Below are 27,634 nucleotides of genomic sequence, written 5' to 3'. Positions count from 1 at the left end.
TATGATTAATTATTATGAGCTTTGGGATTGAAGCATCTCTCTCTCTCTCTCTCTCTCTCTCTCTCTCTCTCTCTCTATATATATATATATATATCTCTATATTTATATATATCATATACAAATACAAATGTTTCGTACAAATAAATAAATTGTATGAGTAGTACTAGTACTAGCGTATATATATACACATATGATAATGAAATCTAAAGTACACGTTGGTCATAAAAACCTCTTTCGTATTGCTTATTTTACAAGATATATAAATGTTCAAGTTTTGAAGCATCGCGGATCCTGTAGATATGGTTCTTTGCCAGTGCAAAAGTTTTATTTTTTCTTAAATTTATTTATGTTCCTTTTTTTTCTAGCTCATTAATGCTGACGCACGAACTGAATATGATGTGTCCATGTAAAAAAAAAAAAGCACCATATACTGACCAGGTACATGTACTGTTTTTTTTTTAAAAATAAGTTTAAGTTATAACTTCTTTTTTTCAAGTATAACTTATATGTTAACTTTTATTTTTCTTCTTCTTTTGTCGCATGCATTACTCTTTCAAAGGTGGGTTAAATCAAAATTAAAATATCGAAATTTGGGATTTTATGGAAATACCATTATCAACGACTATATTAATATTCTAAAATTATCTAAAATACAAAAAGTAAAATTAATAATATCAAATTTATTAAAAGAGATGATAAACATTTTATGATTGTCAATGGAAATCAGAGTGATTTGTTAGAAAAAGAGTGTGAGTTTTCTCATATTCTAGAACGGACATAACTATAAACGCTTAGTTTTAGGCTAACATCAAGAGCAAATTTTGAGATCACACGTAGCTAAGATGTGGGTCACCTCTCGTCTAATCACTCGAATTTTGTGGGAGATGTATATATCCTCCGGTCTACTTTCCTGAAAATCTGACAAAGAAATTACCACGAAGTTTAAAGGGCGTGGATGGATTTCATCCCCCGACGTGCTCTTCGATTTTAACATCAATTTTAGTGTAATGTCGAGGCGGAGGATCTCATCTAGTCTCCAAAATTTAGCTTTTTTATGTTGGTGTGTGGAGCCTAATCAGTAGCCGAGCAGAAGATTGGCACCGAGCTCACGAGTGGAATGCTGAAGACCGAGGTCGATTGTCGAGTTGGGATCGATCGTCGAACTGAGCACGTCGAGCTGGAGACCAGACGACAGTGTGTGTCGTTTTGGTCATGAATTAGGTTAATGGTATTTAGGGTATTTCAAGTCTGTTTGTTGCCTTAGTTGTTTCTCTATAAATATGTTGTAGCCGTCACTCTCATACGTGTGGAAAAGAAAATAGAGAGCGTCATTATAGAGAGAAAAGAGAGGATGAGTTTTATAAAGTGGACGTAGATTTCACGTTGAGATTGAACCATTATAAATCCTCGTGTTTTATTCTTTGCATTTGTTGATTTCGTTTTCTGTTTGTGAGAGGAGTTTCGGAGTTGAAATCCCAACATTTTAGACCAAAGAATAATTGAGATTGTGTTTCTGGAGAGTTTATAGAGTTGAGCTTTTAGAGTTTCAGGACGTGATGCAATTGTTTTTTCTTTTTATTATTATCATTTTTTAGCATGGACTTCTTTTTCAAATTGTTTTCCTTAGACAAAAAAAAAATGACCCGTTATACTATAAGTTATAGTATAACGGGACATTTTTTTGTTTAACATGATTTGAAAATATGTATTACAGCTAACCATCGCACTGTAAAATTTGGATAGGCTCTATTTATAATCATTGGGTCCTCTTAAAAAGATCTAATAAATTCATCAGAGTTGTTCCAAAGAATCAAAACATTGATATTGATAGATTATAATGAATTAATGATGATTCTATTTTACGGAAATATCGAAGATACACCGACAGAGTCACGAAGTATAATACCAATCACTACATAGACTTTGGCTTAGCTTATTAAGTCTGCTTTTAGCTTTTTCTAAAAGCTCAACCGTTTTAAAGTGTTTGGTAAAATAATTTTGAATCAAAATTGAAAAGTACTTTTGCAAAATATAGAGCAAAATGGAAAAATAAGATTTTCGTAGCTTTTGAGAATCTAAAAGTTTTTTTTTAAGCAAAGGTATGCCAAACAGTGATATGACGTTTTTTTTACATATGTTACATATATATATATATATATATATATATATATATATATATATATATATCGTCAATAAAATACAGATTATACTACTCTACTTAAAGCTTCACATACAATCGTATTCGTATCAATAGCTTTGCATGTCATCTATTGGTTTGTGATTCTAAAGGAATATCGGTTATTCTAATATTTATCCTGCATTACGAACTGTAGCTCATTTTATTACATAAATTAATATTGTGATACATCACAACAAAAACTATTAGGAATATTTGATCGGAATATTTTTTTTTCTTAAGCAGTATACCATTTTGCTTAATTTTAATATTTGTAGTTTTGGACACAATAATGAGTATGCTACCATGTGCTGTACACACTCTTAAAACAGTAAATTAAAGTAATTTGTGCTTAATGATTTGACGGCACTTGAAAGTGTTGAATAGTATAAATTTATTTATCAACCAATTAAGTTGATGAAAGTAAAACATCCTGGACTTGGAAATTCTTTGACTGAAATCTGATTGGAAAATAAAATTATATTTATATTTTCCAATGAACAAAAAGAAAAGCGTTTGTGCAGAGTGATGATTTGTAAACAAAAATAAAAATAACGGTGACCCGGATTGTGAGTAATGACATTTTGAGATTAAGGAAATAAAAATAAATAAGTGAAAAATAAAACAAAAGCATGCATACACACTACAAAAAATTATACACAAATCATGAACTATGTATATAATTGTACATAGATGAGAGAGAGAGAGAGAGAGAGAGAGAGAGAGAGAGATTCAATGCACAAAAATATGTGACGAGTAGATATCAAATATTTTTGAAGCTATGGAAGAGAACATAATAAGAGAAAACGAATCAGAGATTTGCAATGGTGAACTGAATCAGAAGCCAGGCGAGCTTTCTTGAGGTTTTTTATGCCGATGTATCCGAGGGGCAAAGATGCCGATCATTGTTGAATTTAAAGAGGTCCGAGACTTAAGCCACTTAAGCAATGGTTTAAGGCTCCAAATTTTTTGTGAAATAAAGCCTAAAAAAACCCTCAAATTTTAGAGAGAAAAAACTCAATTTTTTTTTTTTAAAATAAACTATTATACCTATTTTTTTTTAATAAATATTTAAATTTTTTTACTCTTGCTTAAGGTCACATAATAAGTTGGGCTAACCTTGATACATAATTGTCTAAATATTTTTCCTTGCTCAGATTCATGAACTTATATATGATATCATGTAAATAATAAAAAAAAAAAGTCATTATAAAGCATTTCGAAATATATACACATTAGGGAAATAAAACAATAATAGAGAAAAAAAAATACATGTGAAAAATAGAAAAAGAAAACTACCATGCGAGATAACTACTAAAACTACCAACTTACGAGTACCCAACTAATAAGCTTTTTAACCCAAGGGACATATTTGCTGATGCCTATTGATAAAAATGTAAAAGAAAAAAAAAAAAAAGCTAAAAAGTGATAAATAAGAAAAGGAAAGGAGAAAAGGTGAAGTTTTTGATTCTTCTATGCTCAAAAAAGGCATTTTGTGGCCATGTTGTGATCATGGACTAAAATATTGTAAAGAAATCTCCACCCAAAAGATTAAAAAAAAGAAGCTCCACCAAGTAGAAAAAAAATAAACTTTATTTCTTCTTCTTCTTCTTCTTTTCTTGTGTTCTTTCTCTTCATATAATCAAAAGCCATAGTACTGAAATTGTGTGGACCCATAACTGTTAACAAACTGTCCTCTCACTGTTTGGTCTATGCCTTCCTCTTCCTCATGCAACCTCTCAAGCTGCCACAAAATACATCACACAAATTAATTCCCAAAATCTCACTTTGTCACAAATGAAATAGGACCAAATATTTTCATTAATTAAATTGGTTATGCTTTTAAATACTTTGTCTCTTAAGCCAAAAGACTTTATTTCCTTTTGTATTCTATTGTTATTCTTAAATACAAAAGTTGACCGAAGTAATTACGACGTTATAAAATTGACCGTAGACGTGTTGACTTTCTCGTTAGAGCAATTATTGTTTGATTCGCTGACTAGAATAGTCGAGGCTCGGTTACAAATATCTCATTCATTGGACCGCTCATATCTCGAGTACATAATCTCAACGGATCACGATTGTTCTCTTCAATAATATCAAATTTCAACGCGATAAATTTTTCATTGCAATATATTTTGTGACGTTATAAGCTGAAATAATACGAATAAAATATCATCGAGTTCAGTCGCATTACCCAGAGCTCATCGTCGTCGTCGAGCCTCGAAGACGAAGAACATTGGGTGTTAGGAACGTCGAAAGTGATGGGCTCGTCGTTACGAGCAAACCTGCCACGTACGCGAGGCCTATTGTCCGCCAATGTCTTTCGACATGCGTACTTGATAAAATAATGTATAAATTAAATTTAATGAATAAAATTAAAAATAAATGACGTTGATAAAATAAGATAATAAAAATGTTATAAAGATGAAATTCACAAGTGACACATACACACTCATAAAGGAATCTATTCAAAACACGTACATTTTATTTATTTATAAAAAAAAACTAAATAAAAAGTTAAGATACCATTTCAATAAATGCAATATTCACGAGCATAAGAAGCAATAAATGACAACAAGAATGATTCTTTTGTGTTTTGTTTTTTTTTTTATAGGAAATTTATTATTATTATTATTATTTTCATTATTCTTATTATTTTAAAACAATATTGAAAAACAAAACATAAATGATTTAATAAAGATACCATTTCAATGAATGTAATATTCACGAGCAAAATAAGAAATACAAAAACGACAAGGATGATTCTTCCGTTTAATTATTACTATTATTTTTCGAAAACAAATTATTACTATTATTTCCGTTATTATTATTTTTATTATCATTACCTTGATAGTCTTGTTGAAGTTTCTGAGAGTTCTCTTCGCTCTATACTTGGAAATCCTCTCCTTCCTCTCTTCAGCGCTGTACTTTCCAACTTTGAAGCTCGATTCTTCCATTAACGGACTCGAGAGAGACCTCTGTGTATTTCGAACCGTTCCAAAACTCTTCGCACACAATTAAAAAAAAAACGTAAAAAACAGAGCAAAATCAGAGCATCATTGTTTAATCACTGAAAATTCACGAACCTGTAAATCTCCGGTGCTACATACTTTCCTCAAGAATCCATTCTCCGACGAGCACAGAGGCTGAGACTCAATCAGAGAGTCAAACCTCGGAGAGAAGAGAAATCCAGAAGAGGACGAAGAAGAGCACGGTTTTTGCTCGAAGGAGTTACTACTGAGACTCCTCTGTATCAGCCTACTAGCCACATTCTCAGCTCCGCCATTAAAGCTCTGAGGACCAAACACCAAACTCTGAGGAGGATCACAGTTGTTGTTGTAGAGAGCCACGTGGCATTCCTCTGTTTTCACGGCGAGGCTCTCGTGGAAGTCTTCGAAGGCGTTTGGGAGCTCCGAGGCCGTTTGGTGAAGGTTTAGGGTTTGGAATTGCGACTGTGTTTGGTCTAGGGTTTGGTTCGCCGCCGGAATTTGGTGGTCCGAGAGAGCTTGGAGGATATCCATGGTCGAATCGGAGAAAGGAGAGAGATCGTGGTCGCCGAATAAGAACTCCGTCTCCGGCGAGAGAATCTCCGCGTGGCTCGAGGTTTGGTACAGAGAAGAAGAAGAGCCATCGAAGACGACGAAGAGATCGGAGGACATTTGAAATTCGACGAAATGAAAGCGAAAACTGAAAAAAGAAATAAAAAAAAACGAAAATGAAAAAAAAAGAGCAAGAGAAGCGTGAGCGAAGTTTTGTTCCTTTTCTGAGTGTTTTTATTTATTTATTTGTATTTGTCAGTGTTATTTATTTCAATAATTGAAATCTATTTGTTGGCTTTCTCTGTATCTCTCTGTGAATCAGAGGTTTTTTTTTTTTTTGGGAGTTTGAGAGTTGAGACAACAATGCAATGCAGTGAAGGAGAGAGAGACGGTCCACTTCTGAGCTTTGAGCTTTGCTGCAATATTTATAAATGTATATACGCGTGTATTTTTGTATTATATTATATATAATATAAAATAATAGTAGACTTTGAGTAACTGATCCTTGATTTACTCGCATTTTTATATAACAAACAAACCTATCATTTAAAAATAAACAGCAATGATATTTATTGATGTCATAAATTTTATATGTTGGCCAATGAATTCAAGGTGTAAAGATGGTAATACGTAGACTTTCTCATTTCCTATGCATTCTTCATTATTTATTTATTAAAAATATCACAATTGAATTAATGACACAGCAAATCATATTTTGCACTTTTGTTATGCTCTTAAAATACTATTGGTAGAATTTTAATTTAAAAACAAATAGCTGTTTATGAAAAAAGTTGATGCTCACAAGAAACAGTAAATTATCATTACCGTTATTGTTGGCATAAACAGATTCTTGTTTAGCAACAAATGCAACATATATGTTTTTAAAATGACAAAGTTGACATGTATTTATAATTTATATCATACCGTGGTTTTTCTAAGAAAAACAATACTCCTACTAAAAATTAAAATTCGACACGAAGAAAACCGGCCCGAATAATCGAGCAAAAAAAAAAAAAAATCATTCAAAGAGTTAACCCAAAAAAAAAAAACCAATTCAAGTCTTAGACCCAAAATCAAGCCCAAAACATCACAAGGAAGAGAAAAATGTATGACATAGTCTAGCAGCTCGTCTAGTGGCTTCAATGTTAGCCAGGGACGGGGGAAATTTGCGTCAATGTCACAAATTCGTCGGGTTTTTGCATTTGTGTCACAAAGTTGTCAAAATTGCATTTGTGTCACGTATTTACATTCGTGTCATATGTGCAAATTTCAAATTACTCTCTCTCATCATTTAATCTTTTTATTAGTTACTCCATGTCTTCTGAATTTTTACAATAACTCATTAAAAATCACTTCATCTTTCGCTAAAACTTTCTAAAATTTTTGCGTGTGATTTATTTGCAATTGGATTGCCAATTTGTGACATAAGATGCAAATACCACCAGGGACGGAGCTACAATAGGCCGATGAGTCCCCCTCAACTTCTTTACACTTTTGACCCATTTTTAAAAAAATTAAATTTTTTTACCCTGAAAATTTACAAATTAACCTCGCTTGAACCCCCCCCCCCCCCCCCCTTTTTTTTTTTTTTCAAAATTAGCCCTCTCTGGTGAACTTCTCTGGCTTTGTCCCTTTAGCTCCATATGGACGAGCCACTTGTACACCATAATCGACTTCCTCTCTTACCCTCGTTCGCTCGTCGGTACTGACCTTGTTGGCCTTTCGGGCTTCCTTGCCCCGCTGGCTCGTTTCGACATGTCCGCACCGACCATCCTAAGGTTTCAGCGACTATGTGTTGGGCCTCCCTTGTCCTCACCAAGCTCGGCCAAGGTCTTCTTTGGGACCCTCCACCTCGGTCTATGAAGCCTCCAAGGACCTTTTTGCCTTCTTGCCTCCGAGCTCATCTACAAAGCTCCCATCACAAATGCAAGGTCACTTTCACTTGACCAAATTTTTTCTCTATTTCACTCCTCATTTTCTCTCTCTAATTCTTAAAGGTCGGCGAGATCAAGAAACATAGAGACAACCTTTCATTCGTAAATGTGACCATCAAGTCCGCCTCTTATCTAGCATGTCTACCTTTGGAAGTTAGTCTACAAAATGAAATCAATATTAATAATTATTTTGTATTTATGTGTAATGAATTCTTTTGTTTCTTTAATAAATGAAATACATCATAGTTATTGTATAAAAACAAAATTCAAATAACTTTTTTTTATCTTATAGAAGACTGTATAGGAAAAAAAAAGTAACATAAATATTAAAACATAAATTTAGAAAATGTAGATAAAATTTCAAGTAATAAAACATTCTATGTACATGGTCGATTAAAAGAATGATGTGAAAGAACTTCTCGAGAGCAAACCTAAAAGAAAAATATAAAAGAGAGGAAAAAATACCCGTTCATCTAATTAAAAAATTTCTTCGCCTCCACCATGGTCCGAATACACTAGAGATTGAACGTTCAACATTTTAATCTTCGATTTTAATCTTCAACGTGCTAACAGATTATTTAGGATCGTAATGATTATTTAACTATTCTAATCAAATTACAAAAAAGAAATTGAGTTAATTAAATAGTTATGCTGGACATTTATTTCAGTAAAACAATCAAATATTCACATTTTATAATGAGCTAACTAATTGGGTTGGGTATGTTGATTGCATTAAAATTTGATAGCAGTGCACATATTGTGAATCAATTTGATGCTTTATATACTCCATACACTTTAATTAAGTAACCAAAGCATACCAGATTTTAATTTTGAAACGTAATATTTCGTATATATTTGTAAAACTACAGATAAGATTACTTACGTTGTAAATTTTATTATGTTATTCGATTCTATAAAGTCGATCACGAATTCAATCTTTAGAAAAATATTTTATATTTTATTACCACATATTATTATTTTTTATTTTTTATTTTATTTTTTATAAACCTATAACTTTATATTTATCATAGACATGAGACAACCCACCCGTTTGTTCTCTTTTTCATGTCAGATAAAGTCCAAAACATATTCGTTTGTGAAATTAAATTTGACATTTCTTTCAAACAACCTTGACATTTATTTATTTATTTCAACCTTAATAGTTTTTAAAGGGGAAAACAACACATATATACCCTATGTTTAAGTAAAAATGTCGAATTTAACATATGATTTTAAAAAATGTCGAATTTGTACACTCTGTTTAATTAAAATGATGAAATTATACCTTAAAATAGATAATTGTGCCACAAATCTTATTTTTATTAACTTTTTATTGATGTTGACTCCATTTTACCCCATTTATATGTACACTTTATTTTACCCTTATTCATTCACGTCTTATAGCCCCATATTTGATTTATTTAAAATAAAAAAAATTAAAAAACAACGATCTTTGAAATCTGAATCGCGGAAAACACAAATAGAGGAAGTGATAAAAATCGACATTTAAAAGTCTCAATTTGAACAGGGAATGAAGTTATCTCTTGGGAGGTATGAATTTTATTAGTCTATTTCAATTTCGATTTTTTATTTTAAATAACAATTAAAATTACATATGGGGCAATAATGCACGAATGAATAAATGGTAAAATGAGGTCTAAATATAAAATCAGAGTCGTACATCAATAAAAAAAGTCAACGAAAGGAAGATTTGTGATACAATTATCTATTTTATGGTATAATTTCGTAACTCGACATTTTTTTTTTAAACCAAAAGCAAAATCGATATTGCATTTAAACACGGGGTACATATGTGTCATTTTCTCTCAAAAGAAATATATTGTAGATTACCAGCGTGATGCGACACAACATTCGACTCACGGGCAAATATGAATTTCTTTTATATATATATATATATATATATATATATATATATATATATATATATCCTTTGGACTTGATGTTATAGTGAATGATCAGTAAATACTATTTTATTTATATTTAACATTTGCATTGATATATAGAAATGCACTAAGATAAACCGAGTCTTTAGCAGCAAAAGTCACTTCTAAAAGCTCAAAAATTGCTTTTAAAAGTCATTTAAAAAAAAATCACTTCCGAAAATCCAATTATAAACGAGTATGTTGCTTCTAAAGATTGTTAGCAAAATTTTTAAAGTGCCAAAGGCTTCTAATTTGTCGTCTAAATTTGGACTTGAAGTGACATGTATTTAATGACAATGATATATTTGTCATTAAAATAAAACACAATTTATTGACAATTTTATCATTAAAACCTAGATTTATTGACAAATCTATCACAATAAGTAACGTACAATATTTCAATAGAGACAACGTAATATGCATCTACTTTTCTTGGGGCATCTTTTGTAAGTACCATTTGTGTTCTTGTTTCCTTATTCTCTACATTCATTCAGAGACTCGGCCTTGTTGTTATTCATGATTGAGTAAATTTTTTCAGTAAAGAATTAAAGTGCCCACTTCTTATTCCCTACATCATTATGAAGGCCTAGGCATATTCCTACATTTTTAGTATCTAACATACGCATGTAATTATCCTATTCATGAGTGTTTGATTTTGATTCACCGTGAAACTTTTACTTGAATTCTTTTTTCAGGTCTTTATTTTCGGTCTTCACGTTAACAAGGAGATGGTGCATGCAAAAACCATGTTTTGAATTTGGTAATACCTTTTTCGCAGTGACAATGATATCAATTCCTGATGCTCCCTCTCTCCCGATGCTTCCTTCAATGTGTCAATAAGTAAATCTTGGTCACGTTAGATTTCGATTCACTAGCACGATATGCGAGTGGAAAAACTTGTTGATTTTTGTCCATCACATTCGCTGTAAACAAAGTTCATTTGTCAATTCTTCAAGAAATTCATGTCGACATAAATAAATATTTTCGGCATCACTGCATGGGAAAAGTTAAAATCTTACTACTTTTAAGATAAACACGTCAAAACAATATACATTATTTTTTTTATTAATTTTTTTTACAAAGAATTGTTTCAGATCCCAAATTGATGACAACCATGTCAATACATCTTTTTAGAATCAGGGATTTAATGGTAAGTATGTTATGTTTGATGACGAGTTGCAAACTTGTTATTGGTTTGTTTGGAGATTGAATGACAACTAAAGCCAGGATTTAATGACAATTGTGTCATTAAATCTTCAAACAAATATAGTTTTATTGAAAAGTTTAATAAATTTTCACACAATATGCAAACTTCAAAATTACTTCAAAAGTAAACCCGAAAAAACTTTTAAATACATATATAAGTACCCATAACTAACTACGAATACCATAAGAGCAAATGAAAATTTTACAAGTTTTTTGAGAACACAATGTTGGGATATTAAACATTAATCTTAGTATTGGGGGAGTGACTCGACGACGATGAACACGAGACGCGACGACGACGCAGAATCCCGACAAGATGAAAATGCAGAGACTGAGAACACGAATGCGCCGAAGAACAAGTTTGGATCGTCAGAGACTATAGAGAAAAATAGACAGACATAATCTGAGAGTGCCGATAAAAATATTGAGACCTATATTTATCCTGGATATAAATTTTATAAACATGAGATTTTATTTATTTATTAACACCTAGTATCTGCAAAAAAAAAAAAGAAAAAAAAAGAAGGAATTAAACTCTTGATTATTTTTTATAATTTTAGACAAAAATTAACTATTTTACTAATTTATTTGGTTTAGTCGACAATTAAGCTTAAACCCCTAAACTTGTGACCGTGAATTAATGAAATTTCACATCAATATATATATATATATATATATATATATATATATATGAATAATTTGTTGCAACTAGTCATTCTATTGGCTTCTTTTAAGATTATAGCCCAAATTTCATGTGATTAAAAAAATAGTCAACCAGTTTGCAATACATTAAATTAATTAAAGAGTTAATATACTTCAAGTTGGTGGGCTATTTTTTTTAATATAATGAAATTTAGAATACTTTTTAAAAGGAGGATATGCTATTGGCTACTGTTCTAATCGCTCATATATATATATAATATATATTGTTTTGAATGAGTAGGAAATACGGTAATATATCAATAGAAATTGACCCAACACGTAAAAACTACAAAAGGCAACTGTTACCGTTTTTGAACATGTTTATGTGATCAAATATTTACTAGCCATGACATTAAGGTATACTTATTATTTATAGTAATACACCTATAACCATTTAATTTAAATGTAGCAATTATTTCAGTAATTATAAAGTTTTTTTTTAACATTGCTGAAGCTTTCCATTAAAATTTGGGTAAATTTGTAGAACATCTCATAACAAGGCGACATATAAATTTAAGTTGGATGGAATCGAACGCTAAGTACTTGTGATTGTGCATCGTGTGCACACTTTCAATCTAGGGAAGAACAATAGCCACACTACAATTTGAAGCACTTATCTAGCTGTTTCAACGTGCGCTTGGACTGAGGATGGCATTTGGTTTTCGGAGGCTAAAGGAACAAGATGGAACCCCTTAATTGGTTTGATTTGGGGATCACTGCCACTAATGCTATAATCCAAAGGTGTGAGATGTGGAATTATGGAAGCCATAAGAAAAATGTATTTTTAATCGTTACGATCACAATCCTTGAAGCGATTTGGGCGTGGAGAAATGGCAATATCTTTAATAAAGCGAGGCGTGATATTGACCGTCTCACAGCGAGGCCCTGCGCGGCAATCGGTGAGCGCACTGGTGTTACGCACGCTTAAGAGCAAGGGGTTGTGATCGTTTTGCAACAGCCTTCGTGGACCAGGCAAAAACAAAAAGAAAAAAATCTTTCGGAAATGTCTTGCCATTGAAAAGCACCCGCTCGATCTCCAAACACGCCTCGTCAAACAATTATGAGATGAACCAACTATGTTTGGCATTGTTTACAAATTATGAAAAGGGAAATTCGGATATATATATATATATATATATATATATATATATATATATATATATATATGTGTGTGTGTGTGTGTGTGTGTGTGTGTGTTGAATGAATGAAAATTCTAAAATTGAATGGGGCAAATTTACAAATTATGTGCAATTTGACAAAAATATTTTTTAAGTACATAATTTTTTAAATTTATAAAACCTTATCTCTCACTTCCTCCTTCTCTCAAACGAACGACCACACCATCGTACGATATCACCACACGACCGAGTTGGAGTGGTTGTGAGCTCGCGTGGCGTGGTCGTTCATTTGAGAGAAAAAGAAGTGAGATAATATGTGAGAAAATGACTCATATGCTTATAAACTTGAAAACTATGTATTTAAGGATATTATTATCAACTACACAGTTGTCAAATTTAATACACTTACCATTTAATTTCAGAATTTCCATCCACTCGATACATACATTTAAAAAATTTCCCTTTTATGGAAATTGAATCGCTTTAAATTGAAAATTAAGGACCCGAAGTCGGAAAAAAAAGAAAGGATTAAAGTTTTTGCTTAGTTGGAAGTTCAACGCTCTCTTTCCAAGAAATTTCCTCTCTCTCTCTCTCTCTCTCTCTCTCTCTCTCTCTCTAAATTTAATCCTTAATTCTTCAGCGCCATCGTCATCGTCATCGTCTCCGTCTATCGCTCTCCGTAGGTTGGCTCTAATTCCATTTCCCTTTAAATGTTCATATTACTCTGAGGTCTGTCTCTGGCTTCGCTGAACGAAACCCTAGGTTTCGCAAATCGATTTGAGTTTTTTTTTTCTTTCCCGATCGCAGTTTTTTCTTCCGAGACTTGCCATGGCGTCGCAAGAGCACTTGGAGAAGATGCAGCTCCGGCAGAACTACCGGAATCTCTGGCACACTGACCTAATGGGAACTATGAAAGCCGATACTCGATGTAAATCTCTTCTATTATGTATATGTCTCTGTAGACTATATGTATACGTATCTATGTTGATACTGTGAATGTACATTGTCTGTTCCCGTTTAAAATTTTGATTTAATTTTAATGTGAGTTTTTTTGTGTACCTGCAGATTGCTGTTTTTCTCTATGGTGGTAAGTCTTCTAGATCATTGTTTCAATTCGTCAATGAAGAATATATTCTTTTGTTATTATCGATCTGGTTAACGTGATTGGTTTTTTAGTCGTTTGATTACTTTCTTTGCTTTTGATTGTATTCTATGTCAAGACGTTGACCTGAAATAGACCTTTATGTTACGAATGATAAAATTGCTATAATGACTTTTTTTTTATGTGTTTGTTTATTTGTGTGATGGTTGTTTTCTTGTATGATTTTGCAACTTTTATTGAGTGTCACACTGTCTCATGAACATAAATTAGTGGGTGAACTTTAGGGTAAAGTGAGGAATTAGTTTGCATAAACTCCTACCTGAAATGTTATGTTGGTTTTCCGTATTACGATAAATGTTACGTATTCATATGGTTGGAGGTAAAGATTATCTGACGATGTAAAGCCTAATCCAGATAGTTCTTTCCATATACCCAGCCATTTATCTCAATCTAGCATGGAATGTTCAATAAATTATTTTTGCGTAGTGTAAATTGAGTCTTAAAATCACGGGAATGGGTGTCTGTCTATTGGAAACAATTTAAGTGGTGATTGAAGATATCATGGAAAGCGAAAACCCATTTTTGTTTATGTAAAGAGTTTGCTTCTACCTTTTATTTTTATTTTTATTTGTAATGATCTGAGCACTCGGACGCTTTCTGCAATTCAGTATGAGCTGTTGCGCTGTAGTTTATATGCAAACTATTTAGTTGTGAATTGATTATCCATAAGTAATACATAGGGTTTCGTGTTCACTCCAGTGCACCATGTGTATCATACATGCTACGGAAGCGAGCTCTGTACAATGACATGTCAAGGTATTTGTAATTGGTAACATTTTGTCATGTAGTCTCTTCTCAGCTATGGTGAATCTGGGTCCTATTGTGTTTTATATTGTTTTTGTATTTGCAGATACGTGTGCTGCGCGGGTTACATGCCTTGCAGTGGCAGGTGTGGAGAAAGTAAATGCCCAGAATTTTGCCTGGCAACTGAGGTGAATATCTGTTAGATTTTTGCTTTCTATTTGTGTGGTGTAACTTCTTTAATAATTTAGCTTAACAAAATGTCAGCCACGTGTTAAGGGCTGTTGGGATATTTTTCTTTTGTATAGCTGCAGTCGAGTAAATTTGAATTGTATATAGGATCTAGGGTGTCCATAAGCTCTGCTTTTATGAAATAGAATTTTAATGGAGGCGCGGTGGAAGTATTCCATAGGACTATTTTCTCTTTGAAATGGTAAATACTGTGCCAGATTTTATCTGCTATCGCTTGCTTAGATAGAGTAGAGGTGGTGTTATAAGCTTTGAATAAGAAAGGAAGTTGAGAGTTTTGTATATCATATATATCTTAAAGGGACAAAACTAATCAATCAAGTTAGTTTACTAGCCAACATTCTACTTCCATTCACATTGACACTATTGTTTATGCGAATATTTTAAGCGATGTTACAGCTTTCAACAGCTATAATTGAATTAGAAATCTAATCTTGATTAGATGAAAATAGATGAAAAAAATGAGTTTTCATCTTAAGGAATAAATATACATAGAAAGACAAAATGTTTAACAAATCTATTTTCGCCTAGACTGTTTGTTATCTTATGGGTTAATTTTCATTTACCTTCTGCTGACACTATTTGTATCTCTTTGCTTCTATGTGCTTTAATATGTAGGTTTTTCTATGCTTTGGCAATTCAGTGGCATCGACTCGCTTTTTGTTGCAAGATGAATTCAACATTCAGACTACGAAATGCGATAACTGCATCATTGTACTCTCTCTCTCTCTCTCTCTCACACACACACACACACAGACACTTATTTATTGATTTGGGACTTGATAAATGTTCGCTTTTGCACTCAGGGTTTCATGTTCTGCCTGCAACAAGTCGCTTGCATTTTCTCTATTGTTGCAATGATTGTGGGAAGTGACGAAATCAGCGAGGCCTCTCAACTCCTGTCTTGCTTGGCTGAAATGGTCTATTGCTCGTAAGTTGTCCCCTCGTTTTGTGCTTTATCGAAGCTCCTCGACCAATCTGGGATCCCCAACATAAATCAAAGTATTTATTTATTACTTTTTCTTTGTGCAGGGTCTGCGCTTGTATGCAGGTAAAACCCAATTATTCTTTTTTTTTTTTTTAGAATTCTACCGTAATGTACATTTTGTACTATATTTCATATTGTATTTTAACAAATTACTGCAAGTATAATTAAGTAAAAAAAAATCGGTACGAAAAAAAAATTCTAAAAAAAAAATATGAGTTGTCATCTTAAGGAATAAATATACATAGAAAGACAAAATGTTTAACAAATCTATTTTCGATATATATTAGACACTCAAGGTTAAAGAATTATTTTAAAAAATGGAACACAAATAATTTAGACACTGCAGGTTAAAGAATTATTTTAACAAATTACTGCAAGTATAATAAAGTAAATAGAATTTCAATATATATTTCGAAACCACCTACAAAATTTATAAAGGCTAAAGAATTATTTAAATATAAAATATATTCTAAATATTATTAACTTTCTCTCCATATGTGTGAATATGCTTTGGTTTTATATACTTTCTTAATTTCACTTCAATTTTTTCAAGGAGAAAACTATATCTCACTTTCACCTATACATTTTCATTCGAAATTTCTAATCCTACCCTATGTTTAACCAAAATATTGATTTAGAGGTGTATCTTATCCTCTTTCGTTGTTATTATTATTTTTTTTTACGAAATTGTTGTCTTTCTTCGCTGCATTACATTGCAGACACAACACAAGGTTGAAATGGACAAAAGAGACGGCATGTTCGGGGCTCAACCCGTGATGGCTATCCCTCCGGCCCAGCAAATGTCTCGCATCGACCAACAAGTTCCTCCGACGGTCGGTTATGCCCCTCAGCCCGCTTATGGCCAGCCCTTCCCTCAACACGCCCACGGATACCCCGCACCTGGTTACCCGCCCGCCCAATACCCTCCTCCCGGCTACCCCAGGTGATATATATATATATATATATATATATATATATATATATATATATATCATCACATTCCTGACATTTCGGTACATTCGGATCGTTTGTTCCCTTGGAACACTATTTTGTTTTGGGGTAAATCAACTGAAGTTGACGTTGTGTCTAGTAAATGATGACATTAATATACCTTTAGGAGTGGAACTTCGGTGTTGGTTTATTTTTATTATTCATTATTAATTTGGTAATTGAACCAAGAAACATCAGGGATTTTTTTAAGTATAATATATATGTTGACCTCGTTGTGTGATGTTATATATATATATTTATAGTTTGGCTATTCCTTCTGCTTGATCTTGTCTCTTATGTTATAGTCGAAGTATTAAGTGTCATATAAAATTATGTCCGCTTCAATAAATTTTATTTACTCTGCCTACCCTTATTATTTGAGTTTGGTCATAGTTCGTTCATTTGGTCTTTGGATAGAGAGCGAAGAGTAGTATTTTTTTTGCATGTTACAAAATTAAATAACGGTGAGTTTATGAAATTGATACAAATATTATGTTGCTGCGCATTCTAGTGAACGAACCATTCAATTTAGCAATTCGAAATTTAGTGCACAAATTGTTGCAACTTACAATACTATATTTAGTCGAATCCAATTAAAACGAATAATTTTAATTGAATGACTGCAACATTAAAGATTAAAGGTACTCTCCTGGTTTTCTTTTCTAATGTGTTGTGCATATTATTTAACGATATAGCCAATCAATGAAAAATTCTCAAAAAAATAGATTTCATAAACTCAAACACCTTCAACTACACATGGGGTGTAACTCAGGAGCCAAAAATCTAAGAGTTGTTTGTCCATTTACTTCAAAAATGGGCATCGGAATCCGTTTAGGAGAGCCCCTTTCGGAATGGTCTCGATTCCTATCAACCGACTCTTGACCTTCACCCGCGTTCCCTTCTTCGGCAAAACTAATCCCGTTTCCCGTCCTCACCAATCTCTCTCCACACTAAAAAAGTCCCCGGAAACTGCCCTGTACGGAGAGATTTTTAGAGAGTCAAGTCATATCAAACTCTTCATCGATTTGATCATAGGTATCACACAAGTTTCACAAAACAAAGGTCAACCAAAATTGATATCTATTAAAAAAAAAAAAGATTGTAAACCTAACGTAATTTGAAGGTATTTTATTTGGGAGCGTCGATTTTTTTTTATTTAAAAAGGGCCTGCAAACTAACATTCTACTATAAAATAAATGGCTTTTTACATAAAAAAATATTTAAAAAATAGTATTTCATTTTTACATCATATATGTATACATACATATATATATATGCGTGTGTGTATATATATATATATATACAAGCAATATGTATCGCGTGTTGCTACGGAATAATTAATATATTTTAGTCTGAAAGAAAAAATATATAGAGACATGTTCAGAAATATTTAGGTTTGAAAAAAATGTATTTATAGTTTTTTTGGAGATATTTTTATCTTTTTTATATACAAAAAATCGTTACGAATAAACACTATTTATATTTAAGGTCCAATATCAAAGAAAAAAATTCTTTAAAAAAAAAAAAACTCACAAAACACTGTTCGATGAACGGATTGAATAGTGTTTTGTGAGAGTATCCTCTCCCTCCACTTTATATAATAATATAACGTGAGTGCGTGTGTATATACAGATGGTTATATTGAGAGTTTATTACAAAGAAAATTCTTTATATCATGAAAAGGGTAATTAGCCAAGATTTTAGAAGTAAATTAAACTAGTTAAATGTTTACAAAAAATCTCAAAAATACCCTTATAAAAACTAAATTTACATTGTCAATCTATATGAAGTATGAACTGTCAGTTTACACTTTCAAAAACACAGCGTCAAACAAATCGCTCAAACTGATATCGTTCTTTGACACAGCGCAAAGCGAGTCCAAAATGCTCCTTCCAGATCAACCCAAAAAGTCAAAAGACTTGAAATGCCGCTCTATTAAATTATAGGAAATCCACAAGACCACAACCTTTATTGACGATTTATTTTTTATTTATTTTTTATTTTTTATCTAGTCATCTGAGCTTTCAACAACGTTCAATTTCATTTTACACGATATATATTAAAAAAAAAAAATCTTGAAAATGACGTTTAGCATGAATGTAACCGGCACTAAAAATGACGTGCATTTTTTTTAGTCAAAGGGGAGGCAATGGACAATTAATGGCATTTAAGACTTTTAGATCATATGTTTGTAATTTTCAGACTTTATTAGATGCGTTACTGTCGATAATATTGGCCATATTCTAGAAAACGAAATCAATGTTCAATAATATATGCCTCATATTTTGTTATGAGAATGGAATAATTCTAATATAACGTGTTGATTGAGTTTGAGACTTTGAGTAGTATATGAGTAAACCAATGATATAAAATGTTATATCATCTAGAAAAAAGAAGAAGATGATTTTGTATTATCGTCGTTTCGCTTATTAATTATAACAAGATGGACGAGTACCTTTAAGTTTTTATTGAAAATATTTATACTTGTTAATGAGCATTTGTGTTTAGAATATTAGATCAACATTTTCGACCTATAATTTTCTTAGTATTTTGGTTGAAGTGGGTATGGCATAAGAATTGTGGGACTCACCGGAGCAAAAGCAATACAAAAAGGCAAAAAACCAATACACTAGAAGGCATTATATATACATGTATTATTATTGACAATGTGAGTCTTTGGCATATATTTGTTTATGATAAAAAAAAAAAAGTTTGGTAGTTGTTTATTGTTTTATTCATCAATTAGCTTGTACTTTGAGAATCCTTGACGTGTAGTCTTTTTGTTCACAATTTGGACACATGGTGTCACTTATCTTTTGCCTCGTTACACCTTTCAATCATATTAGCCTTTCTTTACGCGTCTAGTCTTGCCTTTTGTAATTTTCCTCTTTCTCTTTTCCTTTTAAGATATTTTTTACGTTGATTTAATTTGTTATTTTTATTTTAAGAATTACTAAAAGCCTCTAAATATTTTTTTTTATCTTATAGTATAAAAAAAAATATGTTATAATATAAAAAAGTTATGATTCTCATCAGCCACTGTTCAACAGAATTAGAACAAATTGGACAAATTTGGAATCATAATTAATTTCGCTTCCACTTTCTTGACGAATTATAACGGAATTTTGATTTAGTTCCGTTCCAAATGTCCCGTTTAATCACAACAATTGGCATAGTACAGCAAACTAATGTTTACTTAATATTCTCTATTGGCAAGTAAATTAAGCATCTTAATATTTAGTGGATTGTGCTTCGATGATTTGATGTTATGATTGTCACAAGCGATTTCTTCATGTGGTATTTTTTTTTTGACACATTCAGCTTCAAAGATTTAGGGCTTCACTCTTCATGTTTATACTCGAAATCAGAATCGAATGACGTTTTTAACCTTTACACCATTTGAGACTTATCTTAAAGTATCTACATAATAAATATGCCACTCCAACTAAGTGTCCAACAAATTTTAGTTTCAGAAATAGGGAAAACGTCGTGCTTTCGATATAAAAAAAAATGCGTGAAATAACGTTAAAAATAGTGTCGTCCGAAAGCCTTTACATACATTACACAAAACGGACTAGTTATTTCATAAAATACATTAAAATTAGTTACGCATTGAATATTTTATAAGGCCTTTACATTTTCCTTTTTGTTGCTACGGTCATTTAATCATTGAATTTCAACCTTTATATTTGTGCTAATTTATCCACAACTTAATTTTTTGTTATTTAATGTCTTTCGAGGCATTGAGATATTTAAAATAGTACTTTTGTCATTGTATTATTATCTTATGTCTTACTTATCTAGTATATAGGAATCTTCCTTTCGTATAGTATTGGTGATTGAGTCAATTTATAATATTTATTCCAATAGTATTAAAAATGGGCATGTTCTCCGTTAAGCTTACCCTAAACAAAAAGAGAAATCAAAAGCAACTCGAAAATGTGAATATCAACAACCATTTAGCAAATCACAATACTATATACAAAGAAATCCCAATATAAGATATTGTCGAAGAAGTTTTTTTTATTTAAATGAATTCTTCACTTGTGCACCTTAATGAATAACTTATTTTCCATTAATTAATATATAGAATAATATTAAAACTACTTATCAATATAGTGATGGCGGCGAATAGAATATCAATAACCGAAACTATACATATAATGAATTAAGATTTTTAAACAAATACAAAAGGTTCATGGACCACAAACATTATTTCATTGCTCTCAAGTCTCAAATGGAGGTTGGTCCTAGGCTCTCAAATTAGTCTCAAGAGGTGGGTTTCTTTTGATTTCATTGCCATCTGTGTAGGTTATCCACTTGAAAGAAATATTATAGTGAAAATAGAACTTTTACCCCCACGAAAAACGTAACAAATGTAAGAAAAAACAATAAAAATAAAGATGATTAGAGAACAGATTCCCAGAAAAACAAAAAGGAAATTGATTCCCGGATACCCGGATGATTTTCTTTTAATGCAAGGAAAAAAAAAATGAATAAACACTGAAATTCTTTAATGATATCATCATAAATTTGTATGCACTCATTGTTGAATTATGAGATCCGGCAAAATCATTACATCAACAACAGCAACATAATATTGGCTAGTTAATGATTAATCTTTAATTCTTCTTCACTCAGCTTTGATCAGTCTCTCTTGAAGGATTTTGTTTTTGTTTTTGCAAAGCATACAAAAAAATAGAACGAACAAGTTTTTTTTAATTAATTTATTATTAATACGTCATTGTTACGTAGACCGTATACACTTTCATATAGAATGTACTTAACTAGTTCACCACACACATAACTTATTATTTCAACGACTGAAGTTGAAACTAAGCTACACTTTTAACTCCACTATTGTCAATATATATACATACATAATGATTATTCATGACTCTTAGGGTTATGTTCTTTTTTACAATGAAAAATAGAATTTGAAGTAAAATGAAAATTTAATTTTTTTGTTGAGGAAAATTCATAAGTTTGTTTTTTCAAGTGTTTGAAAGTTTATCATACTTCCTCATGCCATGAGTTTGGTTTTGAAAAAAAAAACATGTTATTGTCTAAGACTATTGTGTAACTAATTGTTCAAGACTTTAGGGTTACTAAAGTCACATGTTATTTCTCGCTCTAATCGATCTAAAATATGTTTGTGTATTAATTATGAGATTATTAGATACATGATTGTATTTGATTATTTAATCGACGGATTCACATATGTTTTCTTTCTTGATTCTTATAAAACATGCCTAGAATTTTGATAATCAAACAACTTGTAGTCACTCATTCCAAATTATCTCTTACTCATTTGTTGGTTATGGTTCTTCATTGATGAGTGAGTTACCAATTTATCGTTTTAATCTCTATGTGCATTGTTAATGCGCTTTTTTAGATCAACATTCACGATACACGTGTCGGGGTACGAACTTGAGACGTAGTTTTACGACGGTGGGGACCTTTGGGAACTCGTCATGGGTAGTGTGATTTGTCATGCTCTTCCTTTCTCTTAGCCGAAAGAGAAGATACAAAGGGTGATATATATACAATGAAATATTCATCTAATTAAGTAAATAACATGAGAATTAGATTTCTCAAGTTCTTAGACACTTTTTGAGAAAGAATGTAATTTGTCATAATTTTAACTTTTGTTTGTGAAAATAAATATGAGAGAGAGAATATTTTTTCTTCAATTCTAGAGAGAAAAGAAGTAGATCATTCATATTTGTGTTTCGAGGTGAGATAGTTTCTCTTCATTATGAGAGAGAGAGAGAGAGAGAGAGAGTTCTACTTTAATTCTAGAGAGAGAGAGAGAGAGAGAAGTTGTAGTCTTTTTTCTTATTAAAGAATGGCTTCCCTTTTTCTTCAATGGTGAAAGGTGAAGGGTATTTATAGAATTTTGAGTGTGCAAAGCCATGGGCATGTGGGGCCCACTTGGTCGGAGAGCTTCTCCGGTTTTGGAGATTTTGGCGGAGGGGTCCTCCGGTTTTGTGGATTTTGGCGGAGGGGTTCTTCGGTTTTGTGGGTTCTAGCGGAGGAATCTTTTGGTTTTGTAAGTCTTGGAGGAGAGATCTTTTGGTTTTGGACAAGCCAATGGAGGGGGTCCTCTGGTTTTGGGACCTTTGACAGAGAGATCATTTGGTTTTGTGGGTTCTAGCGGAGGAATCCACTGATTTTGCGAGTCCTGGCGGAAAGATCTTCTGGTCTTGAATAAGCCAACAGAGGGATCCTCTGATTTCGGAACCTTTGGCTGAGAGATCCTTTGGTTTTGGGAGTCTTGGCGGATGGATCCTTTGGTCTCGACGTTTTGAAGGAAGGATCTTACAATTTTATGTCTTTTTTGCTCTCTGGATGTCGTTTTTATTTCGTAAAAAAAGACGACATAACATGCATTATACTGATAGAGAATTGATCGTGGTGTGCATTTGCGTCTTATCGCTATAACGATCTCTTTGTGTAGAAAAAGAGATGAATATGTGATCTAAATAGACTTAGAGTTCATCGAGAGTTAGAAAAGACAACTACTTGATAGGAAGTTTGCGAGTTTGAGTCTGTGTAGCTCTACTCATTATCGTAGAATGCTTTACGCAATCGTACATACACCAACTTCCGATTAGATGCATTATCACTAAACATGGTTAGCATTTTTCTACGTCCTTAATGGCTTTACTACTTGCTTTATTTGCTTATTTAATTTATGTTGGATATAGTAATAATAGTTCAAGTTGTTATTCCTCCAAATAGTTGAACGATCATCTTAATATACAAGTTAGTAATTTCAAATAAAGTTTTGATGGAAACGAAATCCTTAACATGAGATCTCAAGAAAATCACACATGAGCATTTTATATGAATTTTCATTTTTCGCACATTTTTCCAAGATAAATGAAACACCAATTTTACATACATTCTGACGCTAGCAATCTTTGAATTTCAGAAAGAAAAACTTCTAACAATTTTAGTCGTGCACTTGAATTTATATTAAAAAATTAATTTAGTGGTGATTTATTTTATTTTATTAATACAGTAAAACAAAAATCTAAAGTCACGTAGTCGCATGCTTAAACTTGGAAAAAGGGAGACACAAAAATTCACGGTTTTAAGTTTCAACTCTTAAAATTCAAAACTCACACAAAAGGCATAGTATACATACTCAAAATTTCCACAAGTAATTTGACGAAATTATTATAAAAAAAGTTGTGTCATTACATTTTTAACAATTCTAATGTTATATCATTCGTTATGTAACAATTCTAATTTTTTTTATTTTTTTTTATCCCGAACGCTTAAACCAAATTTTATCCTCATCAACGTTCATTGTCCGATTCAGGCCAGTACTATCCAATGCTAAAAAGACACATCCTAAATCCCATCAAGAAAATAAAATAGATCGAAGTCTCAATTTCACTGCTCTTCCTCATCATCTTCTTCTTCTTTCTCTTTTCAATAATAGTTAATTAAAGTCCCCTTTTTTTCCATAATAATAGGACAAGAAGAACTCTAATTAATTAGCACTGAACCGAAACCGAACTCCCCAAAACATCAATGAAGTTAAGTCGCACAAACACCATAAATTGTTAAACACCAAGAATTGTAGAAACAACAATGATTGGTCATTGAATTAGATCCAAATTTCCATTATTCCCTTTTCTCTTTTTTCCTTCGTAATTTCATAAACCAAAAAAAAAAAAAAAAAAGCTATACAACAGACATTATCTCATTTCTTCATATTTCCCAATACCCATTTTCCGGTAGCTCAAAAAAAAAAAAAACTCCCCACTTTTTTTCTTCCTTATTTACACAATCTAAGTAAAAAAAAAAAAAAAAAAAAAAACACTAAAACTACAAACCAGTAGTATTATTGAGTTCAGACTCAGAGTAACTAAAGTCATGAAGAGAAGGAAAAGAACCGAAGCCACAAAGCCTGTCAGCGACCAAATCGTCGCGCAGAAAGGGAGTTCTACAGAGCGGACACGTCTTCTGATCGTACCCCATCCAACGGTCCAGACACGCCCTGTGGAATATGTGGCAGCAGTTCGCGAGCCGTCGGATCTCGTCCTCTCCCTCGAACTCGTACAGGCAAACCGCGCAGCTCTCCGGCGGAGCCACCAGCTCCGAGAATCGCACCACCGGAAGAAGCTCCCGGATCATCGCCGACCCGAGATCGGAAATCCGGGTCGGGCCCGGATTCGAACTCGGGTCGGACCAGGACGAGAAGAAAGCGTTGTTGTTGTTGTTGTTGTTTGTCGCGTAGTGCGAGCTCGTTGAGAAGTCTGGTTCGATGAAGTCTTGGAGACCCACGTAGGAGAAGAGAACGGAGATGAACTTTCTCAGAACGCCCAAGAGGGAAAGCAAGTGGATGAAGAGTCTCGGCAAGAAAAGCTCTGTGTAGCCCACTGGGAAACCCATTTTTTTTTTTTAAAGGTTAGAGCTTTTTATGTGGTTTGATGAGTTGAGTGAGTGAATATGAAAGAAACGGAAACGGAAATGGAAATGGAAATGGAAATGGAATGAGAGGTTTTTAGGATGGGAAGAGAAGGTTGGTTTATATAGAGACTTTTTTTTTTTTTTTTTTGCAATTATGAGCGTTTTTTTAGGTGAGAGAAAGATGGGACGTTTTATTTTATTTTAATTTTATTTTATAGGGAAAAATAATTGAGGTGTTGTTGAATTTAATTTAAGAATTGATTGATTGATTTGTTTATTTATTGCTATTTTTACTTTTCATTTGGGCGAAGAAAATGACTTATTTATTTATTTATTTTTTTAAGTTTACTAGTAGTAATGTCGGCTTTAACTGTTGACACAATCACCTTCATGGGTTTTTATTTTTTAACTTATTGTTTTGTATTTACATATTTGGTTACTTATTTATTTTTGGATGGTTGGATCGATAATAATGTTTACCGGGGTTGGCTTTTCAAATGATTTTGTTTTGGAGTGTTTTGTGAAATAAATGAGATACCAAACAAAATTGGTGCTATATATTGAGAAGTAAATATGTCACGGGAATGATCTGAGGTTCCTTCTATTTTTTTCTTCTTCCCTTTTTTTTTACTCTTACCGTTACTTGCAACACAAATAGACGTTAATAGTCTAATATGTACTTCATTCCACAAGTAACTATTACATAAAGTTCATAGCGAAAAAAAAAAAAAACTGTTACCCAGAATTTGATTGTTTTTTCAATCTTGTTCATGAATAAATAAATTAATAATAATTCCTTTAGGAATGAGTATTACTGTTTGACCAGATCTATTTGTATTATACATATATGACTTTAATAATGATCAAATTTTTGATGAAAAAATTATATATGTATTGTTGAAAACAATGCTTCATTTGTACTATATATGTATTGTTGAAAACAATGCTTCATTTGTACTACTTACAGAAGTAGAGCACAAGTTCTTTTTTTTTTTGTGCGTGATAATTTTTAGTAAATCCAAGTATTCGAATAAGGTTTATTCATTGAACATTTTGTCGGCAAGAAACTATAGATGGGTTTAAATATTTTGCATTGAAAATAAAATGAACTTCATCTGTTGTTTGTTTGGTGGGTGGATTATCACAGACACATCATTTTGTGTTTTGTAAATAAATTATTTTATTTAAATGGATTGTCTAGAGGGTCCACGGAATGTTGATGTAGTTGGTCAAGTGTGACAAGGATAATGCATTTGGAAATGTGTTGGAAATAATTGGGTATTGGTTTTTCTTTTCTTCTTTCATTATTGATCCTTTATTTATGTGATTCATATTTTCTTTCATTTAGGTCTAATTATTTAGCCACAAAATCACAAATTAAAAATAAAAAAAATGAAATGTATGCCATTGTGGCTTCATTAAATGACTATCTTACTGGATTTTTGACAACACGATAGTGATCGAGGACCGAATATTATATTGCGAAAGTAAAGCTAGCTTAATCACTGGTTGAGTCAGAACACATCTTCAGTTATGAATCTTAAGACGTTTGAAATTACGGGTGAGGTGGAGATCTAGAGTTTTGCTATGGTCTAAAAACATGTTTTCGGGATATTTAATGAGGGCTTTTTACAACATGGAGAGAATCATTACAAGAAAGTGAATGACTTGAACGTTTAGTAGCCTCTAAGTTAATGCGCATTTGATTTATTCAATCCAAGAATACTCATCGGATCTCAATGGGTGGAACGATTTCTTTGGTTGCGTTAGTTATAGAAGTGTTCCACGGTTATGGTTGACATGAGTAAGCCAAAAAGTGTGATAAACCTCAACTTAACTCTTGACAAGTTCACTAACATCGACTACCCCACAAGTAATTGAGAGGTTGATCGCCATGACATTATGCGAAGGGTCAACTCATTCAACATCATTTCGAGACTCTTCCCTAGGCTTCGTATATAATTTGAGTGGATACAGTGTGAAAGTATAATGTGGTTCCATCTCAAAATCAATTGATAACAAGAGGAGTAACCCATAACCTTTATAAACTCTTGTTAGTTCCCATTCACTTTCAATATGGGATTCCTAACACGCCTCCTCAAGATGGCGTCTCTTTGCGTTCGCTCATCTTGGACCGAATCTCAACGATTGGATCGGATAACTGTTTGGGTTTGATGGGCTCTGATACCATGTGAAAGTATCATGAGTTTCCATCTCAAAACCAATTGGTAACGAGAGGAGTAACCTATGACCTTTATAAGCTTTTGTTAGTTCTCATTCACTTTCAATGTGGAATTCCTAACAGACAGTGTATATAAATGAAACCATGGAAACATGCAACGCATATAACATGTTCCCTTCCGTCGGCGTTACTAAGAAAAAATATTGTCTCTTAACTTTCGATTTGTTCACATCATTCATGGCGAATCATGAAAGACATATGGCTTAGAATTTAT

At 32.2% G+C, this 27,634-nt stretch overlaps 2 protein-coding genes and 1 pseudogene across 2 annotated transcripts; 1 reads left to right on the top strand and 2 right to left on the bottom strand.

Moving 5' to 3' along the window:
* Nucleotides 1-3,370: 3,370 nt before the first annotated feature.
* LOC149405652 (uncharacterized) lies at nt 3,371-5,870 on the bottom strand. The gene is made up of 4 exons (XM_089606677.1): nt 5,266-5,870; nt 5,026-5,184; nt 4,374-4,514; nt 3,371-3,920 (listed from the first exon to the last, which is right to left on the bottom strand). Exons 1-4 carry the CDS (start codon nt 5,836-5,838, stop codon nt 3,819-3,821), a joined length of 975 nt encoding a protein of 324 aa, XP_089462803.1. The 5' UTR covers nt 5,839-5,870; the 3' UTR covers nt 3,371-3,818.
* Nucleotides 5,871-13,149: 7,279 nt separating this feature from the next.
* LOC149405651 (uncharacterized) lies at nt 13,150-17,031 on the top strand. Its single transcript, XM_089607909.1, has 9 exons — nt 13,150-13,304; nt 13,429-13,549; nt 13,687-13,708; nt 14,483-14,539; nt 14,634-14,715; nt 15,392-15,487; nt 15,580-15,704; nt 15,806-15,824; nt 16,481-17,031. Exons 2-9 carry the CDS (start codon nt 13,450-13,452, stop codon nt 16,706-16,708), a joined length of 729 nt encoding a protein of 242 aa, XP_089464035.1. The 5' UTR covers nt 13,150-13,304; nt 13,429-13,449; the 3' UTR covers nt 16,709-17,031.
* Nucleotides 17,032-24,450: 7,419 nt separating this feature from the next.
* On the bottom strand, nt 24,451-25,268 carry LOC149405650 (brassinosteroid-responsive RING protein 1 pseudogene; annotated as a pseudogene).
* Between the last annotated feature and the right edge of the window lie 2,366 nt (nt 25,269-27,634).

The sequence above is a fragment of the Urtica dioica genome, chromosome 2 (assembly GCF_054948205.1).
Source record: "Urtica dioica subsp. dioica isolate 48M chromosome 2, U.dioica_male_clone48M_v1_H2, whole genome shotgun sequence".
NCBI classification, from domain to species: domain Eukaryota; kingdom Viridiplantae; phylum Streptophyta; class Magnoliopsida; order Rosales; family Urticaceae; genus Urtica; species Urtica dioica.
Note: the sequence above shows the minus strand (reverse complement) of the source record. Positions and strands in the feature narration are given on the sequence as shown.